The sequence below is a fragment of the Mizuhopecten yessoensis genome, unplaced genomic scaffold (assembly GCF_002113885.1).
Source record: "Mizuhopecten yessoensis strain PY_sf001 unplaced genomic scaffold, ASM211388v2 scaffold7491, whole genome shotgun sequence".
NCBI lineage: Eukaryota > Metazoa > Mollusca > Bivalvia > Pectinida > Pectinidae > Mizuhopecten > Mizuhopecten yessoensis.
In genome coordinates this window covers 3,845-25,602 of record NW_018407074.1, presented here as the reverse complement: position 1 = coordinate 25,602, position 21,758 = coordinate 3,845, and the positions used below count along the sequence as shown (strand labels likewise).

The window sequence follows — 21,758 nt, the reverse complement described above, 5'->3', positions numbered from 1 at the left end:
CCTTCACCACCCAAACCTGGCACATCCTTAAATGACCATAGCTGTTAATAGGACGTAAAGCACAGACAAACCAACTCATAAAGTCGGAGTATTCTCTGGCAGTGGTAGATACGGCCATGAAGGAGCATTGTCATACAGGAAACCCGACTCCTATTGTGACCTGTTGACCAGGTATGGAAAAGTCAGGCATAGATTTGTAGTGCATACATACATTTCGTATACCTAGCTAGGTATTTTCATCTCGCCCCCTATGGGATGCAGGTATATTCATCGCTGTAGTGTTTTTTTGTACATCTATAAACAGAGTCTGATTCTGAATACCAGGAATTATTCCGATCCTCTACGGCCATTGATCAGATTCCCTAGGTCTACTCTCCATGGACAAGAAGTTTCAAAATGTGTATTAAGTCATTAATGCAAATTTTTAAGTATGAGTATTTCCATGTTCTATATATACTTAATGTATCATTTAAAATCTCATTTAAATGACATCAAAAAGGGTAAAAATCGTCCTCATGCATTTTGCATGAATAACTCATTGACACCTGGGAGGGAAGGTCGTTGGATTTTCTCACCTGCCCAAAGGTGCAGGTATGAATGGGGAATCTCAAGAGAATGGAGCAGATGATCAGACAGGTATTGTCCAGTAGAGATTTGATCACCCATTGTTGACCGCAGGTGACATTTCTCAGGGATTGGTTAGCTTAGCAACCTCATAGATTATATTGATGATTAGGCATGTCAAGCTGACAGTGCTTTTTGTATAACATTCTTTGTTGTTGTGTTCACTGGTGCTATATATAGACTTGTAGTCTTGATACTTCAGACAAAGCTTAAGGAAGATTATCATCAGTGTTGTCATGACGTATTAATGTTTTCTAGTTTGTTTTCCCGATGGATTTATTAATTCATTTTTTGCACTTATCTCTACAAGCTACATCATTTGAAGTAAAATTAAGGGAAATGTTTTTTCAAGTGATTTAGAAGGGAAAAAAATATTACAGTAAATTGAATATCATAATCTGTAGCATGGCAATATTTAATATCTGTCAGTTGCTGATCATGTTAAGTTTGGTAATCCAGGACTTAAGGTTATAGATACTGAGGTCACTTCAAAGGGCTATATGTACTTAGGTCACTTCAAAGGGCTACAGGTACCGAGGTCACTTCAAAGGGCGGTACTGAGGTCACTTCAAAGGGCTATAGGTACTGAGGTCACTTTAAAGGGCTATAGGTACTGAGGTCACTATAAAGGGCTATATGTACTGAAGTCACTTCAAAGGGCTATAGGTACTGAGGTCACTTCAAAGGGCTATAGGTACAGAAGTCACTTCAAAGGGCTATAGGTACTGAGGTCACTTCAAAGCACATATCACCATACACCAAACATCAACAACAGAAAAAATGCCTATGTTGTGAATAATTATTGACACTTCTAAATGAAGTATAGTAACTGTCACTAACCTTTGAAGAAAAGGGGACTACATCAACCCTATGCAAGGAAAGTAAGAAAAGGGGGGTTGGCTTATTACTAGGCATGGGCTTATCACGGGTATGATACTTTCTGGTGTCACTGTGGTCACAGAATCACTGGATACCTGTATAACTACAGTTGATGGTCAGGCATGTTAGACAGAAGCTGTAGAAATAAAGCTTCTAGAGGTAGAAAGGAAGTGTGTCTCTTCCCTATGAGGAAAAAGGAGAGAAAATAACGATGTTGAGAACACAAAGAAATAAATGTTAATACATATTTCTGTTACAGGGAAGCTATGAGAACCTACCTGAAAGACAGAGGCGATCAGATACTTGTAATTTTACATGCAAAAGTTGCACAAAAGTCTTACGGAAATGAAAAAAGGTGAGCAATATTTTCCTGTGCATTTTTATATCAATTCAAATTTAGTAATGCATCTATTAAGTCAGTTAATGCTCTTGTTCACAAAATAAAGTTAACAGGAACTGACAAAAATTGTTGCAGAGCAATTGTAGCAGACTCATTTCAATGTATAACAAAAATGTGTCTTAGGGTTCTCTCCTTTTATTCTGATCCATCCTGACCATGCCTGACCTAACATGAATAGTCAGGCTGACATTGACACCCGAGAAATATACACAAATAACACTTAAAAACATAATACATCAAAATATTAGATATACATATACAGAGATATACATTTCCTTATCCTTGTCAAATCTACAAAGACTTATCTTTACTTATATATTGAAAGAATTACTTTTATAATAAATCTTATCATTACATAATTTATGAAATAGTTTACATATAATTAACTCTACATATATCATAATTCATCATAATTTAACTTTACGAATTACCTGTAATGAATTACTTGTATAGCAATTACATTTCATACAAAAAGAGCTATAAATGATGAGATACATTCACAGTTACTTCTACAAACAACAGACATACTTTCAACACACAAATAAGAGATACATTATTAGAAAATACACATTTTACAAATACACACACCATTTATGGAATGGAGGCATTATCAACTGGAACTTGGAACTTCCAATTTGAAAGGTTTCCCTCCAACCCTTTCCTCAGACTAATGTTGATAAATATTCTAAAGACAGAATACAAACTAATTACAATCAAATGCTTTCAATTTAATAAAATACACAATTATACTACTTTATCAAATATAATTCATTTGATTAGTTATATTATACACATTTAAAAATACAACATAGCACTCTCTATCAAATATCTTAAAACCTACACATACCTTTGTTCTGTATTGTGATTTCTATAGTATGTATAATAGTATATATTTATCAGCTCTCCTCCAAATCTTTCTTTCCACTGACTTTTGGTGGCAAATACCCTGACTATAATTCTAGCTGTGACCCCCCCAGGACCAATAAAATTACCGAATATAGACACACCTACAAACTGACCAACAGAAGTATCTATATAAATAGACAAACAGGTTTTTAACACATGCACATGACCAACACAGCACAAGGACGTAAAGCCCCATCAATCAAACAATCAACACAGCACCGGCACAGCACATTACAAAACATTCACATTTACATGAGCTATACTCACCTGGTCTGGGTCGTGCCTCCGGGCATGTTACAGGTAAAGTACATGTTTACTGTAGGTCTTCTATACTTACCTATGTATGTATATATACACACAAATGTATATATATATATAAAACAACACAACATCAATGTTTCATATATTTTTAGCTCACCTCGCCCAAAGGGCCAAGTGAGCTTATGGCATGGTGCGGCGTACGGCGTCAATATTTTACTTTAAACAACTTTTTCTTAATAACCGCAAGGCCTAGGGTGATGATATTTGGAAACTGGGATGAAGGGTTACAAAGTTTGTTCAAGTAAATGACCTTCACCTATTTTCAAGGTCACAGGGGTCAAATATGTTAAAAACTTTAAACAACTTCTTCTGAATAACCAAAAATCCCAGGGTTATGATATTTGGCCAGTAGCATGCTGGGATAAAGGGCTACCAAGTTTGTTCAAATTAATGGCCTTCATCTATTTTCAAGGTCACAGGGGTCAATTGTCTTAAAGAATCTTTATACAACTTCCTCTGAATAACTAAGAGGCCTAGGATAATGATATTTGGCAAGTAACATGCTGGGATGAAGGGCTACCAAGTTTGTTCAAATGAATGACCTTAACTTATATTCAAGGTCACAGGGGTCACATATGTTTGAAACCTTTATACAACCCATTCTTAATAACCAAGAGGTTAGGGTTATGATATTTGGCAAGTAGCATGCTAGGATGAAGGGCTACCAGGTGAGCGATGCAGGCCCATTGGGCCTCTTGTTTATTAAAATCAGAATTAAACCACTCTACTATACAACCATGATGGAATATTTTGAGTAGTGATATTGTTAGCCTTTGCAAAATTGGTGAATTGAAATAACAACTTTGAATAAACAGAAGAATATGAAAAAACATGTGAAGGAAAATGGGGGTCTCTTGTATTTTTTCCCCCAATTTACATCGAAAATGAGGTTTAGATGACCTCTTGGTTGTAAACAAATCATAAATGCGTAGTGTTTTTTTGACACAAACAGTAATTGAAAACTTATTTTGCGAAATTTGGTAAACGTCTATTTCTTTTGTCAAGTAAAGAGCGTGAACAATTCAAACAGCATTCCATTGTCAAAGTATTATCAACGTTCTTTGGTGTCATTGACAGATTCTTTTGTCCGCCTCCCTGTATATATTTATTTGGAAGTGGCTGGAAAAAGAAAAAGGAGGAACTGGAGAGGGAAGCTTCAACAGAACATGACTCCATCGTGTGTGCCTTTATGGGTATCGGTAACTCGGACCAGGAGATGGTACAGCTCAACCTGGAGGGAAAGGTGGGTCTCTGTCCTCCTCGGCTACCGACTGTTGTCTGTCATAAATCTATACTGTGGCGACTACAATAGAATGGAATTACTCATCTCATGATTAATATTAAATGTATATATAATTGTTCTGATATGAATATATATATAAGATATCCATTATATAAGAGAACATGAGATTATGTAATGAGTATAGAAGTTTTCCTTTCAACAAGCCTACACCTGAATTGAAATCGTGACCATATTTTTGTCTTAAAATGTAAACAAATTTTATAAATTTTACATTTAACCAAACCTGTACATGTCAGTCTTACATGCATGGTTATGTGAAATCATGTTTTATCAGATGAGGCACATGTCACTTCATAAGTCGTCTATTTGTGTAATATTACTGTTGACATATTACAAACTAGTGTATTGATATATTCACTACACTATAATAGTATATTATATGATGAAAAAAATATCTGCATTGGGTCACATATTATAGCGATAAAAGTTGAAATATCCTTGAACGGAGCTATGCTTCTGTTTAATTGCTTCAGTGATGTAACTCATCTTAACATTTGATTGGTTTCCTGTTTCAGAATTATTGTGCCGCTAAGACATTATATATATCGGACTCCGATAAGAGAAAGCACTTTATGTTGTCTGTGAAGATGTTCTATGGATGTGACCAAGAAATTGGGGTCTTCAACAGTAAACGAATCAAAGTCATATCAAAACCCTCCAAAAAGAAACAGTCATTGAAAAATGCTGATTGTAAGTATAACAGACTGAGACATCGGTGAATTTTCTTTTTCTAGGTCATTTTCAATGGGAGACAGTGTAAGTTCATCACAAAGAGATGTAGGAATCAAGAAGCTTATGTAAATGTTCTTGATTTAGATGTTATTTAATCTTGTTAATTCATCTTAAGGAAAACAATTGGATCACAACTGTTGTTTGAACAGATTACATCATATTATAGCTGGCTTCATGATGGATGTAGAAAGCATAACAATTAATTTTTCGTGTTGGGAGAAAATCTCAACTTGAAGCATAAAATTGTGAATGTCTTGCCCCACTGCAGAGCCTTAGGCTTGACATTTAAAAGTCATACTGTGGGTTGAGATTTTTCTGTCTCACAATCGAAAGTGGGCAAAGATTCATTATTTTCGCACCTCAAACAGAGATATCCCACGTCATACCCTGTGCTAGATATCTGATGTTGTAGAAAAAATATAATCTATGCTGTGAAATACGTTGTTTCCTTTTTGAGGACGGACAACATTTCACTCGGAAGAATTCAAATGTAGCTTAAGTAGTTGTAGAGGCCATGTTTATTTGAGGCCCCAGACGGGATACTTGTAGACTTGGCAAAAACTACAAGGTGCAAGAAAAAAATCAATTACCTGTAAGTGAGCGAGATCTGATTATCTCCGTCTCCGGCTAAGATAACCCAATCTCACTCAGTAACAGGTAATAGATCATATAAGTCTCCATGTAGATACAAAAGTCTGATCACTGATCTAGCACCATGTTTGTGTTACAGTATGTATAGCCTCAGGGACAAAGGTAGCACTGTTTAACCGACTTCGCTCTCAAACTGTCAGCACGCGGTACCTCCATGTAGAAAACAACAACTTCCACGCCAGCTCAACTGAATGGGGAGCTTTTACCATACACCTCTGTAAGTATAAGTAATTCTCTGAAACTGTGAGGGGCAAATATACTGCAAATAACAATGGGTAAATTTGTATGCAAGTAGAGAAGGCCAAATCTAATGGGAAATTAACCATACACCTTCATGTATATGTACAGTAAAACTATTGCCTCCATAAATAAAAAGAAAATCTTTTTCTAAATCGGGGACACGATTGAGGTTCTGGGGTTGAACAGGTGTCATTGTATCCAAATATTTTCTTCCTAGTATGTGTCGACCGGTACCCATTTCTATATCTGATTAGATTTGAGCTGTCATAATTAAGTGTAAAAGTTTTATTCAAGGACATAACTGTACTTACAACAAATTTAAAAACTCTAAGCACGTTGGGAAGTTCGTCTTTTGTTGTGTTGGAAATGCAGTTCAAACTGTATTACACTCTACAAACTGTTCTGTACTATGCTGTCCCCATTTATTCCTGAATATCCTGTAACAAAGAAATCTGTTACGATTGTTTACAGTGGACGAGAATGAAGGCGAGTCTGAAGAGTTCACGGTCCGCGACGGTTATATCCATTACGGTTCTACTATCAAACTAGTCTGCTCTGTTACAGGGATAGCTCTACCTCGCCTTGTAAGTACAAACTAGTCTGCTCTGTTACAGGGATAGCTCTACCTCGCCTTGTAAGTACATGTCGCTCACAAGTCCAGTTGATGGGGAAGTCCTAAATGTGTTTTCACAGTTTTAATGAAGGTTTGCAGGCTACATTTGTAGATCAGCACAACTCATTATCTAGCCTTGCTAGTATTCACCTTGTAATATACAGTAATACATATACTAAATTCTATCACACATGTATGGTTTTAACAGAGGAAGATAAAACGTTAGTCTCAAATGAAACTTTGCCAAATTCTAGACACCAGCTATTCTTATTTCAAGGATTTTGAGTTCCTGTTAATACCACATTTGAGGTGATGGACTCATTGTCCTGCCTACCATGTGACAAGTCTGCTGTGTAATGTAACGTTCACTTTGTGCTTTAATCGTTAGAGAATGTTGTCACATCAAGGTTGTAATGCAGCGCCTGACAGATGTTTGGAACCTACATGTAAAGGGCTAGACAGAATTTTCTGAGATCAAGAGGGAATTTAGGCTGAAGTTCCATGCAAAAACCAGCCTGAGCATATTTGCATGATGTACCATGCACATGTGTTAAAAACATGAGCATGCACATCTTGCAAATATGTTTTTCACTGAATTTGAAATTTGCATTTACGTCAAAAACTGTTTAATGATCAGGGGCATGGTCTTGATGGTGAAAGTAGTATAACCTCACCTCAGTAAAGTTTATATTGGTAGATTATGGTTTTAAATCCAGATTGATTCTTACAAAACATGCAAGGATTTCTTGGAGAAGAAGTATTGATAGGAAGATTTACTGTTACTATATGTTACAGAATCAAACATCTTGTTATTTCTATTATTCAGATAATACGAAAAGTTGACAAGCAGACAGCCATATTGGATGCTGATGATCCTGTATCCCAACTTCATAAGTGTGCGTTCTACATGAAAGACTCTGAGCGCATGTATCTCTGTCTCTCACAGGAGCGAATTATTCAGTTCCAGGTAGGTGTAGTACAGGGGCAGATAATCTTTCAACTTTCCATGTCAAAAAGGAGTATTCAAAGAATTTATAACATGTTTGATAGAAATCTACCCATAAATCAGAATCACCATTCATTACATTTAAGTGATGACATAAACCCTCAAGCATTTTACATCTCTAAATCTATACCTTCTTACAACTTCAAAACAAGATCTTGATGAAGCATATTTCTTTAAAAAAAAAAAATCAATCTTGCAATTTGATCGATAGAGAGAAAGTTGTTACACTGTACATGTGGCATGGTCCATTGATCTGTGACTAATAGAATTAGCATAAACCTACTGGCTTGATGATTTCATTATTTCTTCTAATTATCTCGCTAAATAATTCAATTTTAAAATAAGCATGTGGTCCACAAAGAAAAATTAACAGGGGATTATCAGTAGAGGGGAACAATTGTTAGGAATTTTTGCCAAGTAGATAACATTGTTTAATTTCATTGAGTAATAAACTTCAACATTTAAACCCCAAGCTTGTGTCTATAGCCTATATATGGTGCTGCCAGTCAATTATTCAATACTTGGGTTTCACTTTGATACCCTTGAAAAAATTGTGAATAATTGATGAACAAAAAACAAAACTGTTTGGTTGAATACTGCATTCACTTGTAGCTTAATTCTATTTGTGATATTGTTCAGTATTAAGGAGACCTTGTCCACAGAAAAGGGTTGATAATGGTACTATGTGAAGTATATAGCTCAGTATTAAGGAGACCTCGTCCACAGAAAAGGGTTGATATTGGTGCTATGTGGAGTATATAGCTCAGTTTTAAGGAGACCTCGTCCACAGAAAAGGGTTGATATTGGTACTATGTGGAGTATATAGCTCAGTATTAAGGAGACCTTCCATATTAAGGGTTGACATGGGTACTGATACTGAAGGCCTAGTCCATAGAAATTGGTTGATCAGCTCGGACTAGGGGCTTGGTTAATAGAAAACATTTATGAAAACTCTTCAAATTAGTGAGGGCTGTATGAAACCTGGATGAAATTAGTGAGGGCTGTATGAAACCTGTATGAACCTATTACAAGTACAGATGTATTGATTGAATGTACATGTACTATATCATATTGAATGAATCATTAATGAAACATTAACATCAGTTAAACTTGAGATGTTAATATATAATTTATTGATTTGGGGACAGAGAAGATTCGGGGGGGGGGGGGGGTTACTTAAAATAAGATAACCAACATATAAAGCTATACCAAAAGATTTTGGATAGTTCTTCCAAAAGATAATACAATATTGATACATATGACAATTCCATATTGTACCCCACCGATGGCGAGTGGGCTACTGTACATTTCAGGCACTGACAAAGGGTTGCATGTTCGAGTCACGGCACAGCACTGTGTTGTATCTTTGAGCAAGATACTTAACTCCGCTTGTTCCAGTCTACTCAGCTGTAAATGAGTACGTGGTTGGGTAGTGCTAGAATTGTAGAATGCTAGCTGTGAGCGCCGAAATGGCAGCACCGGCTGTATGCTCCATTGTAACTCCCCAGGGAGTTGAGAAAGATATTGGCTGGTGTCATAGGCCCTGTAACCACAGATAATCATTTGTGAACCACTTTGAGATGACCTTCTAACTAGGTTGTGATAAAGCGGTTTATAAGAACCTTGAATTATTATTATTATTAGTTATACAAATTTACTAAGTGTATTAGTGCACTGCTCAGTCATTGGTGAAATTGCGTCCACAAAAAATTGTGCGATCTGTGTCGACAGTCATAGTGTGATATTGCCTATTTTAATGTGATGAAGATCTAATATTATAACTTGTCTGTATGACAGGCCACACCATGTCCCAAAGAACTTAATAAGGAGATGATTAATGATGGAGCTTCCTGGACGATAATCAGCACAGACAAAGCCGAATACAACTTCTATGAGGGAATGGGACCGGTCAAGAGCCCTGTCACTCCTGTGCCTGTGGTCAGTACTTTACATGTAAGTACATCTAGGCTTCTATAAGGGGGTTAGGATTAGTCAAAAACCTGGACACTCCTGTTCTTGTGGTCAGTATTTCACATGTAAGTACACCTTTTATGAGGAGATGGGACAAGTCAGAAACTGTCACTCTTCTACCCGTGTAAGTAAAGATTATCTATCCTGTCCCCACCATTTTATGCAGGGGCATGTTGTGTTGTCCATCCTGTTCTGTCTTTTCCTGTTGAGTTCCATTATGATTCAGTGTCCATGACACGGAATCTTGAGAGAACGCAACAGGACTTACTTGTCAACAGATGTCGATCAAACTTTATACTATAGTCTATATTTAAGGTTCAACGACCATTGTCCCTGCTAATAATTGTAGAAATTTGTCTAATAATGACATTATTTTGCATGAGAGCAACAGACATTTCCTATTTATTTATATATATTTTTCTGTTTCAGTTAAATGGTGGTGGTGATGTAGCGATGCTGGAACTATCGGGGGAAAACTTCACGCCAGCACTCAAGGTCTGGTTTGGTGATGTGGAGGCTGAGACTATGTTCAGGTCAGTATCACACAGGCCAGACAGAGTGATCTCCTTGTTTACCTTCCTTCATCATGTTATACACTCTGTGACATGCATAAAGAAAGCTTATTATTCATTTTATATGTGTTATAAAGAAATCAGTTTTTAGTGTACTAAGTAATGAGAAATATTCTATCTGTGAGGCTTATATATCTAAATAAACCTAATGCTGTGTCACCAATATGTCATCTATTGTGACCATACCTGTTCCTGTAAAAGATGTACATCTAAAGTAGACATTGTTAGCAACCATTGTTCACATTCATGAGTCAAGGGAAGTAACCCAGTAAAACATCAGTCCAATCCCACTGGAGTTACCACTGTTACAACTTGTCTATATAACATTATATATCCTGGTGTAGACAAAAGACCAATACAGTATATACATGGATCTGTATGTGTTGTGTTGAACAGACCAATACAGTATATACATGGATCTGTATGTGTTGTGTTGTACAGACCAATACAGTATATATAAGGATCTGTATGTGTTGTGTTGAACAGACCAATACAGTATATATATGGATCTGTATGTGTTGTGTTGTACAGACCAATACAGTATATACATGGATCTGTATGTGTTGTGTTGTACAGACCAATACAGTATATATATGGATCTGTATGTGTTGTGTTGTACAGACCAATACAGTATATATATGGATCTGTATGTGTTGTGTTGTACAGACCAATACAGTATATATATGGATCTGTATGTGTTGTGTTGTACAGACCAATACAGTATATATATGGATCTGTATGTGTTGTGTTGTACAGACCAATACAGTATATATATGGATCTGTATGTGTTGTGTTGTACAGACCAATACAGTATATATATGGATCTGTATGTGTTGTGTTGTACAGACCAATACAGTATATATATGGATCTGTATGTGTTGTGTTGTACAGACCAATACAGTATATATATGGATCTGTATGTGTTGTGTTGTACAGACCAATACAGTATATATATGGATCTGTATGTGTTGTGTTGTACAGACCAATACAGTATATATATGGATCTGTATGTGTTGTGTTGTACAGACCAATACAGTATATATATGGATCTGTATGTGTTGTGTTGTACAGACCAATACAGTATATATATGGATCTGTATGTGTTGTGTTGTACAGACCAATACAGTATATATATGGATCTGTATGTGTTGTGTTGTACAGACCAATACAGTATATATATGGATCTGTATGTGTTGTGTTGTACAGACCAATACAGTATATATATGGATCTGTATGTGTTGTGTTGTACAGACCAATACAGTATATATATGGATCTGTATGTGTTGTGTTGTACAGACCAATACAGTATATATATGGATCTGTATGTGTTGTGTTGTACAGACCAATACAGTATATATATGGATCTGTATGTGTTGTGTTGTACAGACCAATACAGTATATATATGGATCTGTATGTGTTGTGTTGTACAGACCAATACAGTATATATATGGATCTGTATGTGTTGTGTTGTACAGACCAATACAGTATATATATGGATCTGTATGTGTTGTGTTGTACAGACCAATACAGTATATATATGGATCTGTATGTGTTGTGTTGTACAGACCAATACAGTATATATATGGATCTGTATGTGTTGTGTTGTACAGACCAATACAGTATATATATGGATCTGTATGTGTTGTGTTGTACAGACCAATACAGTATATATATGGATCTGTATGTGTTGTGTTGTACAGACCAATACAGTATATATATGGATCTGTATGTGTTGTGTTGTACAGACCAATACAGTATATATATGGATCTGTATGTGTTGTGTTGTACAGACCAATACAGTATATATATGGATCTGTATGTGTTGTGTTGTACAGACCAATACAGTATATATATGGATCTGTATGTGTTGTGTTGTACAGACCAATACAGTATATATATGGATCTGTATGTGTTGTGTTGTACAGACCAATACAGTATATATATGGATCTGTATGTGTTGTGTTGTACAGACCAATACAGTATATATATGGATCTGTATGTGTTGTGTTGTACAGACCAATACAGTATATATATGGATCTGTATGTGTTGTGTTGTACAGACCAATACAGTATATATATGGATCTGTATGTGTTGTGTTGTACAGACCAATACAGTATATATATGGATCTGTATGTGTTGTGTTGTACAGACCAATACAGTATATATATGGATCTGTATGTGTTGTGTTGTACAGACCAATACAGTATATATATGGATCTGTATGTGTTGTGTTGTACAGACCAATACAGTATATATATGGATCTGTATGTGTTGTGTTGTACAGACCAATACAGTATATATATGGATCTGTATGTGTTGTGTTGTACAGACCAATACAGTATATATATGGATCTGTATGTGTTGTGTTGTACAGACCAATACAGTATATATATGGATCTGTATGTGTTGTGTTGTACAGACCAATACAGTATATATATGGATCTGTATGTGTTGTGTTGTACAGACCAATACAGTATATATATGGATCTGTATGTGTTGTGTTGTACAGACCAATACAGTATATATATGGATCTGTATGTGTTGTGTTGTACAGACCAATACAGTATATATATGGATCTGTATGTGTTGTGTTGTACAGACCAATACAGTATATATAAGGATCTGTATGTGTTGTGTAGTACAGACCAATACAGTATATATATGGATCTGTATGTGTTATGTTGTACACACCAATACAGTATATACATGGATCTGTATGTGTTGTGTTGTACAGACCAATACAGTATACATATGGATCTGTATTTGTTGTGTTGTACAGACCAATACAGTATATATATCGATTTGTATGTGTTGTGTTGTACAGACCAATACAGTAGATATATTGATTTGTATGTGTTGTGTTGTACAGACCAACACAGTATATACATGGATCTGTATGTGTTGTGTTGCACAGACCAATACAGTATATACATGGATCTGTATTTGTTGTGTTGTACAGACCAATACAGTATATATATGGAACCAATACAGTATATATATGGATCTGTATGTGTTGTGTAGTACAGACCAATACAGTATATATATGGATCTGTGTGTGTTGTGTTGTACAGACCAATACAGTATATATATTGATTTGTATGTGTTGTGTTGCACAGACCAATACAGTATATACATGGATCTGTATTTGTTGTGTTGTACAGACCAATACAGTATATATAAGGACCTGTATGTGTTGTGTTCTACAGACCAATACAGTATATATAAGGATCTGTATGTGTTGTGTTGTACACACCAATACAGTATATATAAGGATCTGTATGTGTTGTGTAGTACAGACCAATACAGTATATATATGGATCTGTGTGTGTTGTGTTGTACAGACCAATACAGTATATATAAGGACCTGTATGTGTTGTGTTCTACAGACCAATACAGTATATATAAGGATCTGTATGTGTTGTGTTGTACACACCAATACAGTATATATAAGGATCTGTATGTGTTGTGTTATACAGACCAATACAGTATATACATGGATCTGTACGTGTTGTGTTGTACAGACCAATACAGTATACATATGGATCTGTATTTGTTGTGTTGTACAGACCAATACAGTATACATAAGGATCTGTATGTGTTGTGTTGTACAGACCGATATAGTATACATATGGATCTGTATGTGTTGTGTTGTACAGACCGATACAGTATACATATGGATCTGTATGTGTTTTGTTGTACAGACCAATACAGTATATATATGGATCTGAATGTGTTGTGTTGTACAGACCAATACAGTATATATAAGGACCTGTATGTGTTGTGTTCTACAGACCAATACAGTATATATAAGGATCTGTATGTGTTGTGTTATACAGACCAATACAGTATATACATGGATCTGTATTTGTTGTGTTGTACAGACCAATACAGTATATATAAGGACCTGTATGTGTTGTGTAGTACAGACCAATACAGTATATACATGGATCTGTGTGTGTTGTGTTGTACAGACCAATACAGTATATATATGGAACCAATACAGTATATATATGGATCTGTATGTGTTATGTTGTACACATGTTGTGTTGTACAGACCAATACAGTATATATAAGGACCTGTATGTGTTGTGTTCTACAGACCAATACAGTATATATATTGATTTGTATGTGTTGTGTCGTACAGACCAATACAGTATATATAAGGATCTGTATGTGTTGTGTTGTACACACCAATACAGTATATATAAGGATCTGTATGTGTTGTGTAGTAGAGACCAATACAGTATATATATGGATCTGTATGTGTTATGTTGTACACATGTTGTGTTGTACAGACCAATACAGTATATATAAGGACCTGTATGTGTTGTGTAGTACAGACCAATACAGTATATATATGGATCTGTGTGTGTTGTGTTGTACAGACCAATACAGTATATATATGGAACCAATACAGTATATATATGGATCTGTATGTGTTATGTTGTACACATGTTGTGTTGTACAGACCAATACAGTATATATATGGAACCAATACAGTATATATATGGATCTGTATGTGTTATGTTGTACACATGTTGTGTTGTACAGACCAATACAGTATATATAAGGACCTGTATGTGTTGTGTTCTACAGACCAATACAGTATATATAAGGATCTGTATGTGTTGTGTAGAACAGACCAATACAGTATATATATGGATCTGTATGTGTTGCGTTGTACAGACCAATACAGTATATATATGGATCTGTATGTGTTCCTGTTATGTAAAAAAAAAAATACACTTTTAGTTTCTGGATCAGACTTCTGCAATGTTGTTTTTGAAATGTGATGGATTTTGGTCTTGTTCAGTATCTATATGGTGCATTATTTAAGATGTTATAAAAACTCCTCAGTTTAATGAACTAGCTTGTTTTGTACTTTTGTTGATGTCTTTGTTACAGAGGTATTTTAACCGAAGATATATTTAACAAATTCGTTCCTTACTGTTTTGTCGGACAGGTGTGAGGACACGATGTTTTGTGTGGTACCTGATATATCTGCCTTCAGGGCTGGTTGGCGATGGGTACGACAACCCCTACAGGTGAGTCAGTGTGGTCGCCATGGCTGTTATCAGCCTTACAACAAACAAATCGTAAGCTGTGTAACAGCATTATATAGTCTACTCCTTTTAATATGAACAATATTTGTTAAAAGCACATTAAGGAATTGATGAATTCTGACTTGAGTAATGTATTCTTGAGATGTATGAACTATCACTGAAGTTTGATACAACAGTTCAGCTGTACCCTGAAATATGACTGTTTCAGTAATAAGATTATTGAACATCATAAACAATCTTATTTCTCCAAGCTCCTACTGGTACTGTTAGATTCATATGATGCTTCCTCTTGTATTGAAATAAGTGTTTTGCATGGATAAATCTATCTCCATTTTCTGATTTGTTTACAGGTGCCTGTTTCTCTAGTGCGATGTGATGGTATAATATTTTCTACAGGACTAACATTTACGTATACGCCCGAGCCGGGCCCCCGGCAGGGCTGTCGGGAAGTGGACCGCATCATCCACGGCCACTCCTCCTCCAGTCCCGACTCAACCTCACACTATAACCTTATGGATGATGCCATCAATAGGACTGCCCACTGACACCTGGAACTCTCATGTGATATTATAAACACACCTCTTATGGGTTGAAATGTCCGCTACTGCATAGTTCTAAAATCAACCACTATGTAGTTCAAAAGGTCAGCAACTACGAGCTTCAGAGATCAGTGACTAAGTAGTTCAAAGGTCAAAGACCACAGTGTTCATCTGCTTTTGTCAGAAACAAAAAACTAGATTTGTGGTCATATGACGCCAACCCAAATGCCTACCTGTGTGATCCGGACAATGACACACCCACTGAGCTCTGATTGGCTACAGTGACATGACTGACAGGTATCAACAGGGAAATGATCTGTGTTCCATAAGTGAAGGAAACCGTGAATATTGAATCCTAGGGGAGAAAGGATTGGACAACTTGTTCAGATCATTGCTTCTTGTTCTCCTGCTCTTTGTTACACAGTGCTAATTTTGCTTTTGTAAGCATTTGAAAACGTTAGTTACCTCCAATTTAGTTTCCATGGATACTGTGAAAATTCGTGCATGGTTTCTTTGGTAAATGTTAAAACCACCAATATATGTTTTGTTATAAGTTATCAGGTGGAACAAAGACCTCACTCATCCATGACCATTAATTAAAATGTCAAACATTTACAGTTACAATAGATATTTTTTAATTCACTGTTCATATTACTCAAAAGTCAAAATCTTTTTTAAAGTTTCTGATTGCTCTTAGAAAATTAGGTCAGTTGTCATTTCTTATTTTTTTTCAACATAAAATTCACATGTAGGTCATGAACTTATAGTGAAAGGATTATTTGGAAAGTTACGTTTTTCAATGTAAAATGAAAACTGTTTCACTCTATACTGTATATGCCCTTATACGGCAGCACACACATCTGACAAGTAGGCAGCACAACCCGTGGACCTTCCGTATTTCAGTACAAGATGTGTACTTTTACCAGCTTAGATGTCTACTTCGGTTTTCATCCAATTGCTTAAACTGTGTTTCTTATAATTGATTTACTGTTCAGACTTGTTGCTGATACATTGTATTACTTATAGTTAACTTTTTTCAAGCATTGTTTTGCAATTTCCTATAAAATAAAATAGAAAATAATTTAACTACTTCAAGATAGAAAACTTTAGGAGAAAATAAGGAAAGTAGTTGAAGTTTTTGTCAAAGCTGACTTCATTGATCCATGAAACTTCATAAAAATTGACGCGCTATTTACATGGTTGTACTTACGTCAGAGATTCTCTGTGAAAACTGGCCACTCAAGACAAGTGATTATATTCTAGAGTCTAGAAATTGGTACATAATTCTGTTACACCAATGAGCGAAATTATATTAATTAGCCCAGCCTAGGTAGACTACTGTACTGATCAGGATATGGATTTGACTAATGTTTACAGTACATAGATACATATGTAGCCATAAGGATCTGTGTTTAGTACAGTGCAACATACTGTGATAATGATTTCAAAGTCTAGCGCATTTCTTTTACTTTTTGAAATGACTTAATCATGAGGTGGTAATTATTGGAAACCGACTGAAAATCGATGTTGTGCCAAGGTTGCAATAAATGTACAAGAACAGATGTTCCCAGTAATGTTAATTCAGTAAGATTTAGATGTATTTCTATTGGGTTATACAAAAGTCTTGTGTTTTGATTGGTCAGTGTGAGTATGGAAAGTGTGTTTGATTGGTCAATGTAAAGTGAAATCTTGTATTTTGAAGATATAACTTTTCACTACATTTTAATGGGTTCAGAGATATTTAAGATACATATAACGACTCAAAAAGATTAGATGGTGTAAACTCTTCAACTTAATAAGATATTTTACTTTTGTAATTATTTTAGTACATTTATATTGACAGAAAATGCGATCACTCGCCTACCTGAATGTAAGCCAGGCAATTACCTCAAACTGTGGAACTTTTTCAGTCGACACATGTACACACCTGTACATTAGACCTCGTTACTCCAGTGATCATGTCAAATACCTGTCTGTGTCACCTTGTTAGTCCAGACACTTTATTTTCCAAAATAGAATAAGAAAACAAGGTTGTTTTAATAAGTTATTAAATGAAACTTTTCCAAAATAGAATAAGAAAACAAGGTTGTTTTAATAAGTTATTAAATGAAACGGTCGGTGATCAAATATTGTTGCTGTGCTAGAAACAGCATGGGAGTAATACCTTTCTTTTGTATTTCGTTACAAGTTTGAAGTTGATGGTGGTTTTACTTAATAGGCCATCAATTTTAACTGATCAACACTACCAATATCTAGTTTAAAGAAATAAATTAAAAGTTTTGATTTGAAGAAGTTTAGTTCAATAATTGTACCTCCCACAATACATTAGATAGTTTTGTAAGAAAGTGTAGAATATGCTGTGTGCTTCCCAATCTATATCTACCGACTGAAAAATATCATCTACAAAGATAAAGCATAGGTTTGTTAAATTATTGTGACTTTTGTAAAAAAAAAATAAAAAAAAAACAAAAAAACACCAATATATACATGTACAGATCACCTGAGCATCATGTTGTTGGAAATGATAGGTCTTAATAAAAGGGCATTTATTTTAGTTTAAGCTGTTACTATTAACCACTCGTTAATTTACTGCTTTTTCTTTGCTTTGTTATGTTGCTGAAGGGGTTTAAAATCTTGCATTAAGAATTTGTAGAACCTCAGTCTATTTAAAACACTTGCTGATAGGCAGTTGCTTTTTATTGTTTTAGTTTGAAATGGCATTATAAAAAACAGAATATTCGTTTAAAATGAAAAAGTTAAAATCTGTGACTCTTTATAAGAAAAGATAACTAATTGCATACATTTAATTTATTAACATATTTATTCTAACAGATCTTATTTATTTTAATAGGTATATTTAAGAAATACAAAGACTAGCAGTACATTTTGAGTTTTGTAGCAGCAGTTTTTAATTCTCAATAATCACATCGGTCTTTCTATCCACAGATAGTGTTCTATGGCATTTTTGATTTCATCGAATTACTCATTATTTGAACTGGTACTGGCCGTCGGTCGGTGTTTTTTCTAACAAAATAAGATAGTTGCAATATCTAAGTTTTACACAGCATTAAGGTTTTTGTTTTTTGTTTTTTTATGACGGTGCCTGAGAAACTAACGAAAAAATAAGATAAAAATGATGATAAAAATGGAAGAAAACAGTTAAAATGAGGGTAACATGCTCAGCCTAGTAGATTGTCACACTAACATAAAATATTGAATATTACCTCGGTAATAGATTTCTAAACAAGGTTGGGTGGTAGATAAATGGTCATGTCATAATGTGACAATAAAGGTCTGTAAGTCACTGTAGGTCACCTAAGGTTACTGTAGGTCACTCATCAGGATACTATTGGGGTGCCCTGCAATCTATGACTAATCATAAACAACAATTAATTTCTATTATGTTTTAGCATATCATGGAAAGTTTTTAGACTTCTAAAACATTTATGTTCTTCGTAAGCTTTTTAAAACTTAAATAATATTTTTATAGTAAATTTCGCAATCACTCTGATTTGATGTAAGATTTTTAATAGAATAAAACTGTATACAATAGGAAACTTAGCTGAATAAACCACCAAACACCTACAACTACTTAATTTTGACCTTCGTGACACCATATACCACGATAATATTTATTTTTAATTCAAAGAAAATCTGTTGATAAAAGCACACATTTGCTATACATTGATGTAAACACACATTTGTTATACAGCTTTCATACTAAGATAATTTGTTTTCAAAACTTGTGGTTTTTCTGATCATACTTCTTGATGCAAGTCTGAAAAATGTCAGATTCATTTGCTTCTGATTAGTGAAACCTGTCGAAATATTTTGACAGATTTTGAAATTAGCAGAAAAAATCCAATATATTAAATAAATGAAATTATTTAGACTTGCATCTAAAATTTCACTGCATGGACTGAAAAAGTTAATTTGAAAATTAAATTGACATTGGCATGCGATCTTAATTGAGAATGATAATAATCAAGCTAATACTGTCACCTCGGAAATGCCGCTCTGCCACATCTTATGTATCATTCCTCTGGCTGAAAAATGGCAGGATCTGTTCAAAACATATCATTACATTTAAAAAGAAAATTATGTACGTAAAAATTTCTTACATGACAAAGTGAAAATGAAGGCAGCAAACTATGAGAAAGAAATGGTTTATTGCTTGTTTTGGACAAATCAAGGTGATATTATGACATTTTGATGGACTCCAAAAGTTGTGCAGACTTGAAAAAACTCTTCAATAGATTTTTATAAATGAAATTTGTTTTTGGACAAGGCAGCAGGTTTGTTGGAGTTTTGGTATCATCAGCATAGATTATTTCATGTTTCTACATCGAGGATTGTTTCAAAACGTAATTTCATAATATTTTATGTTGGTATCAGATCTGCTCACAATTTGTAATTCTAGAAAAAAAATTCTCATCTGACAACTTATGGCTAAAGGGACATAACTTTAGCTTTCAGCAGAAACCATGCACAATATTTAATTCTAGAATGTTAAAAATTGTTTACCTGTTGTTGGTTTTATTAATTTTTCCATTTTGCCAAAATTGATGTGCTTTTATTATATATAATTTATATATTTCATTCTGCTTTTATAGTTAATTATGTCGTATATATCTTCCCGATGCCTGTATGAATTTACCATGTAAAAATGTTGCCTCTCTTCTGCTATAGATATCAATGTGTAAATAGATGTACATTTTGTACTATAATACTGTATTTCTATATATATAAATGTGTAAATATAATACTATTTTTCTGTCCTAAAGTGCCAGTATAATTTTTTAAAAATTAAAAAAATGATGAGTTTATGAACTATAAATTTGTCACAATAATGAGAAATGTGTATTATGAATTGAACCAAAATTTCAGGTATTATGTAAATATGTATCGGTATGTAAATAAAAAAACAAACAATTTCACCTTCAATGAACTATTTGTCGTCTCATTTACTATTTAAGAAATAATCAACATATGTGCGTGCATTATGGTGGAATATATAATGAGGGTGAGAAAAAGTTGATAAAAATAATTAATGAAGACCTGAGTTAATTATTTTTCCAACATTTTCGAATCCTGGGTTATATATTCCACCATAATGCACGAACATAAGTTGATTATTTTTATTCTACCACGTCAAATGTAACTAATTGTAAAGTTTTGCTGTCTTATAAGGCGACATGACCTAGATAATTCGATATGCAAATTAGACGCTGTTCTTTTGCGTGTGCAAGGCCCTGGTCTCTGGGGCGTGTGTCCCAGTCACATTACCTGTCGCGCACATACCAGTAACTGGAGGGCTTACATGGCTAACATGTTCGAATTCACTGATGGAGGCAATGGCTGGTCATCCTCCTGACTACCCCAGGGACGTATGTTGTCCTCTGGTATATCGTCCAAAAGTTGGTGAAGAAAAGCCTGCCTGGTTTCGCCACTGCACATAGACCTCACTACAAATTGTTTGGCAAATTGAGGATTTGGTTGGTGAAAGTCAACAACCCGACACAGTTCCCCACAATAAAACAAGGAACTTGACCTTGAAGCCATGTTGATTTTTTTTGAAAGCAGACGACGTTTCGCAGACAGGAAACAACTGAACACGTGTGACGTCAGATACAATGTTTATTTCAATCAATCAAACATTGGCACGCTATCGACATCGTTCGTCAAAACATGAAATCAACGCTTGACAGTACATACACACATCGTGAAATGTATGGCACTACCCAGTGAAGTAAAAACAGAAGTAATTAATAATTTACCATTTTGTCTTCAGACCTGTACATTTTAAATGTCAATAATTAATAAACCATTTTCACTGCACGGACCCACATACTTTAGGTCTTTAGATCCGTGTAATCTTTTGAATGGCAGGCCTGTCAAATATTTTGATCCCGCCTGACAGTTTTGCTATTTTTGTT

General features: G+C 34.7%; 1 protein-coding gene across 3 annotated transcripts in view; it reads left to right on the top strand.

The window, feature by feature from the left end:
* Positions 1 to 18,292, top strand: part of LOC110453699 (recombining binding protein suppressor of hairless-like) — a 42,528-nt gene extending 24,236 nt beyond the window's left edge. For all 3 annotated transcript variants that reach the window (XM_021502765.1, XM_021502763.1, XM_021502766.1), the window contains 10 exons: positions 1,763 to 1,858; positions 4,208 to 4,373; positions 4,949 to 5,123; positions 5,896 to 6,033; positions 6,528 to 6,640; positions 7,496 to 7,636; positions 9,473 to 9,628; positions 10,076 to 10,179; positions 15,184 to 15,265; positions 15,634 to 18,292. In XM_021502765.1, the coding sequence (XP_021358440.1) occupies positions 1,763 to 1,858; positions 4,208 to 4,373; positions 4,949 to 5,123; positions 5,896 to 6,033; positions 6,528 to 6,640; positions 7,496 to 7,636; positions 9,473 to 9,628; positions 10,076 to 10,179; positions 15,184 to 15,265; positions 15,634 to 15,828 (1,366 nt within the window). In that variant the 3' untranslated portion in view covers positions 15,829 to 18,292. The remainder of the gene's footprint in view (positions 1 to 1,762; positions 1,859 to 4,207; positions 4,374 to 4,948; positions 5,124 to 5,895; positions 6,034 to 6,527; positions 6,641 to 7,495; positions 7,637 to 9,472; positions 9,629 to 10,075; positions 10,180 to 15,183; positions 15,266 to 15,633) is intronic.
* Positions 18,293 to 21,758: the final 3,466 nt, after the last annotated feature.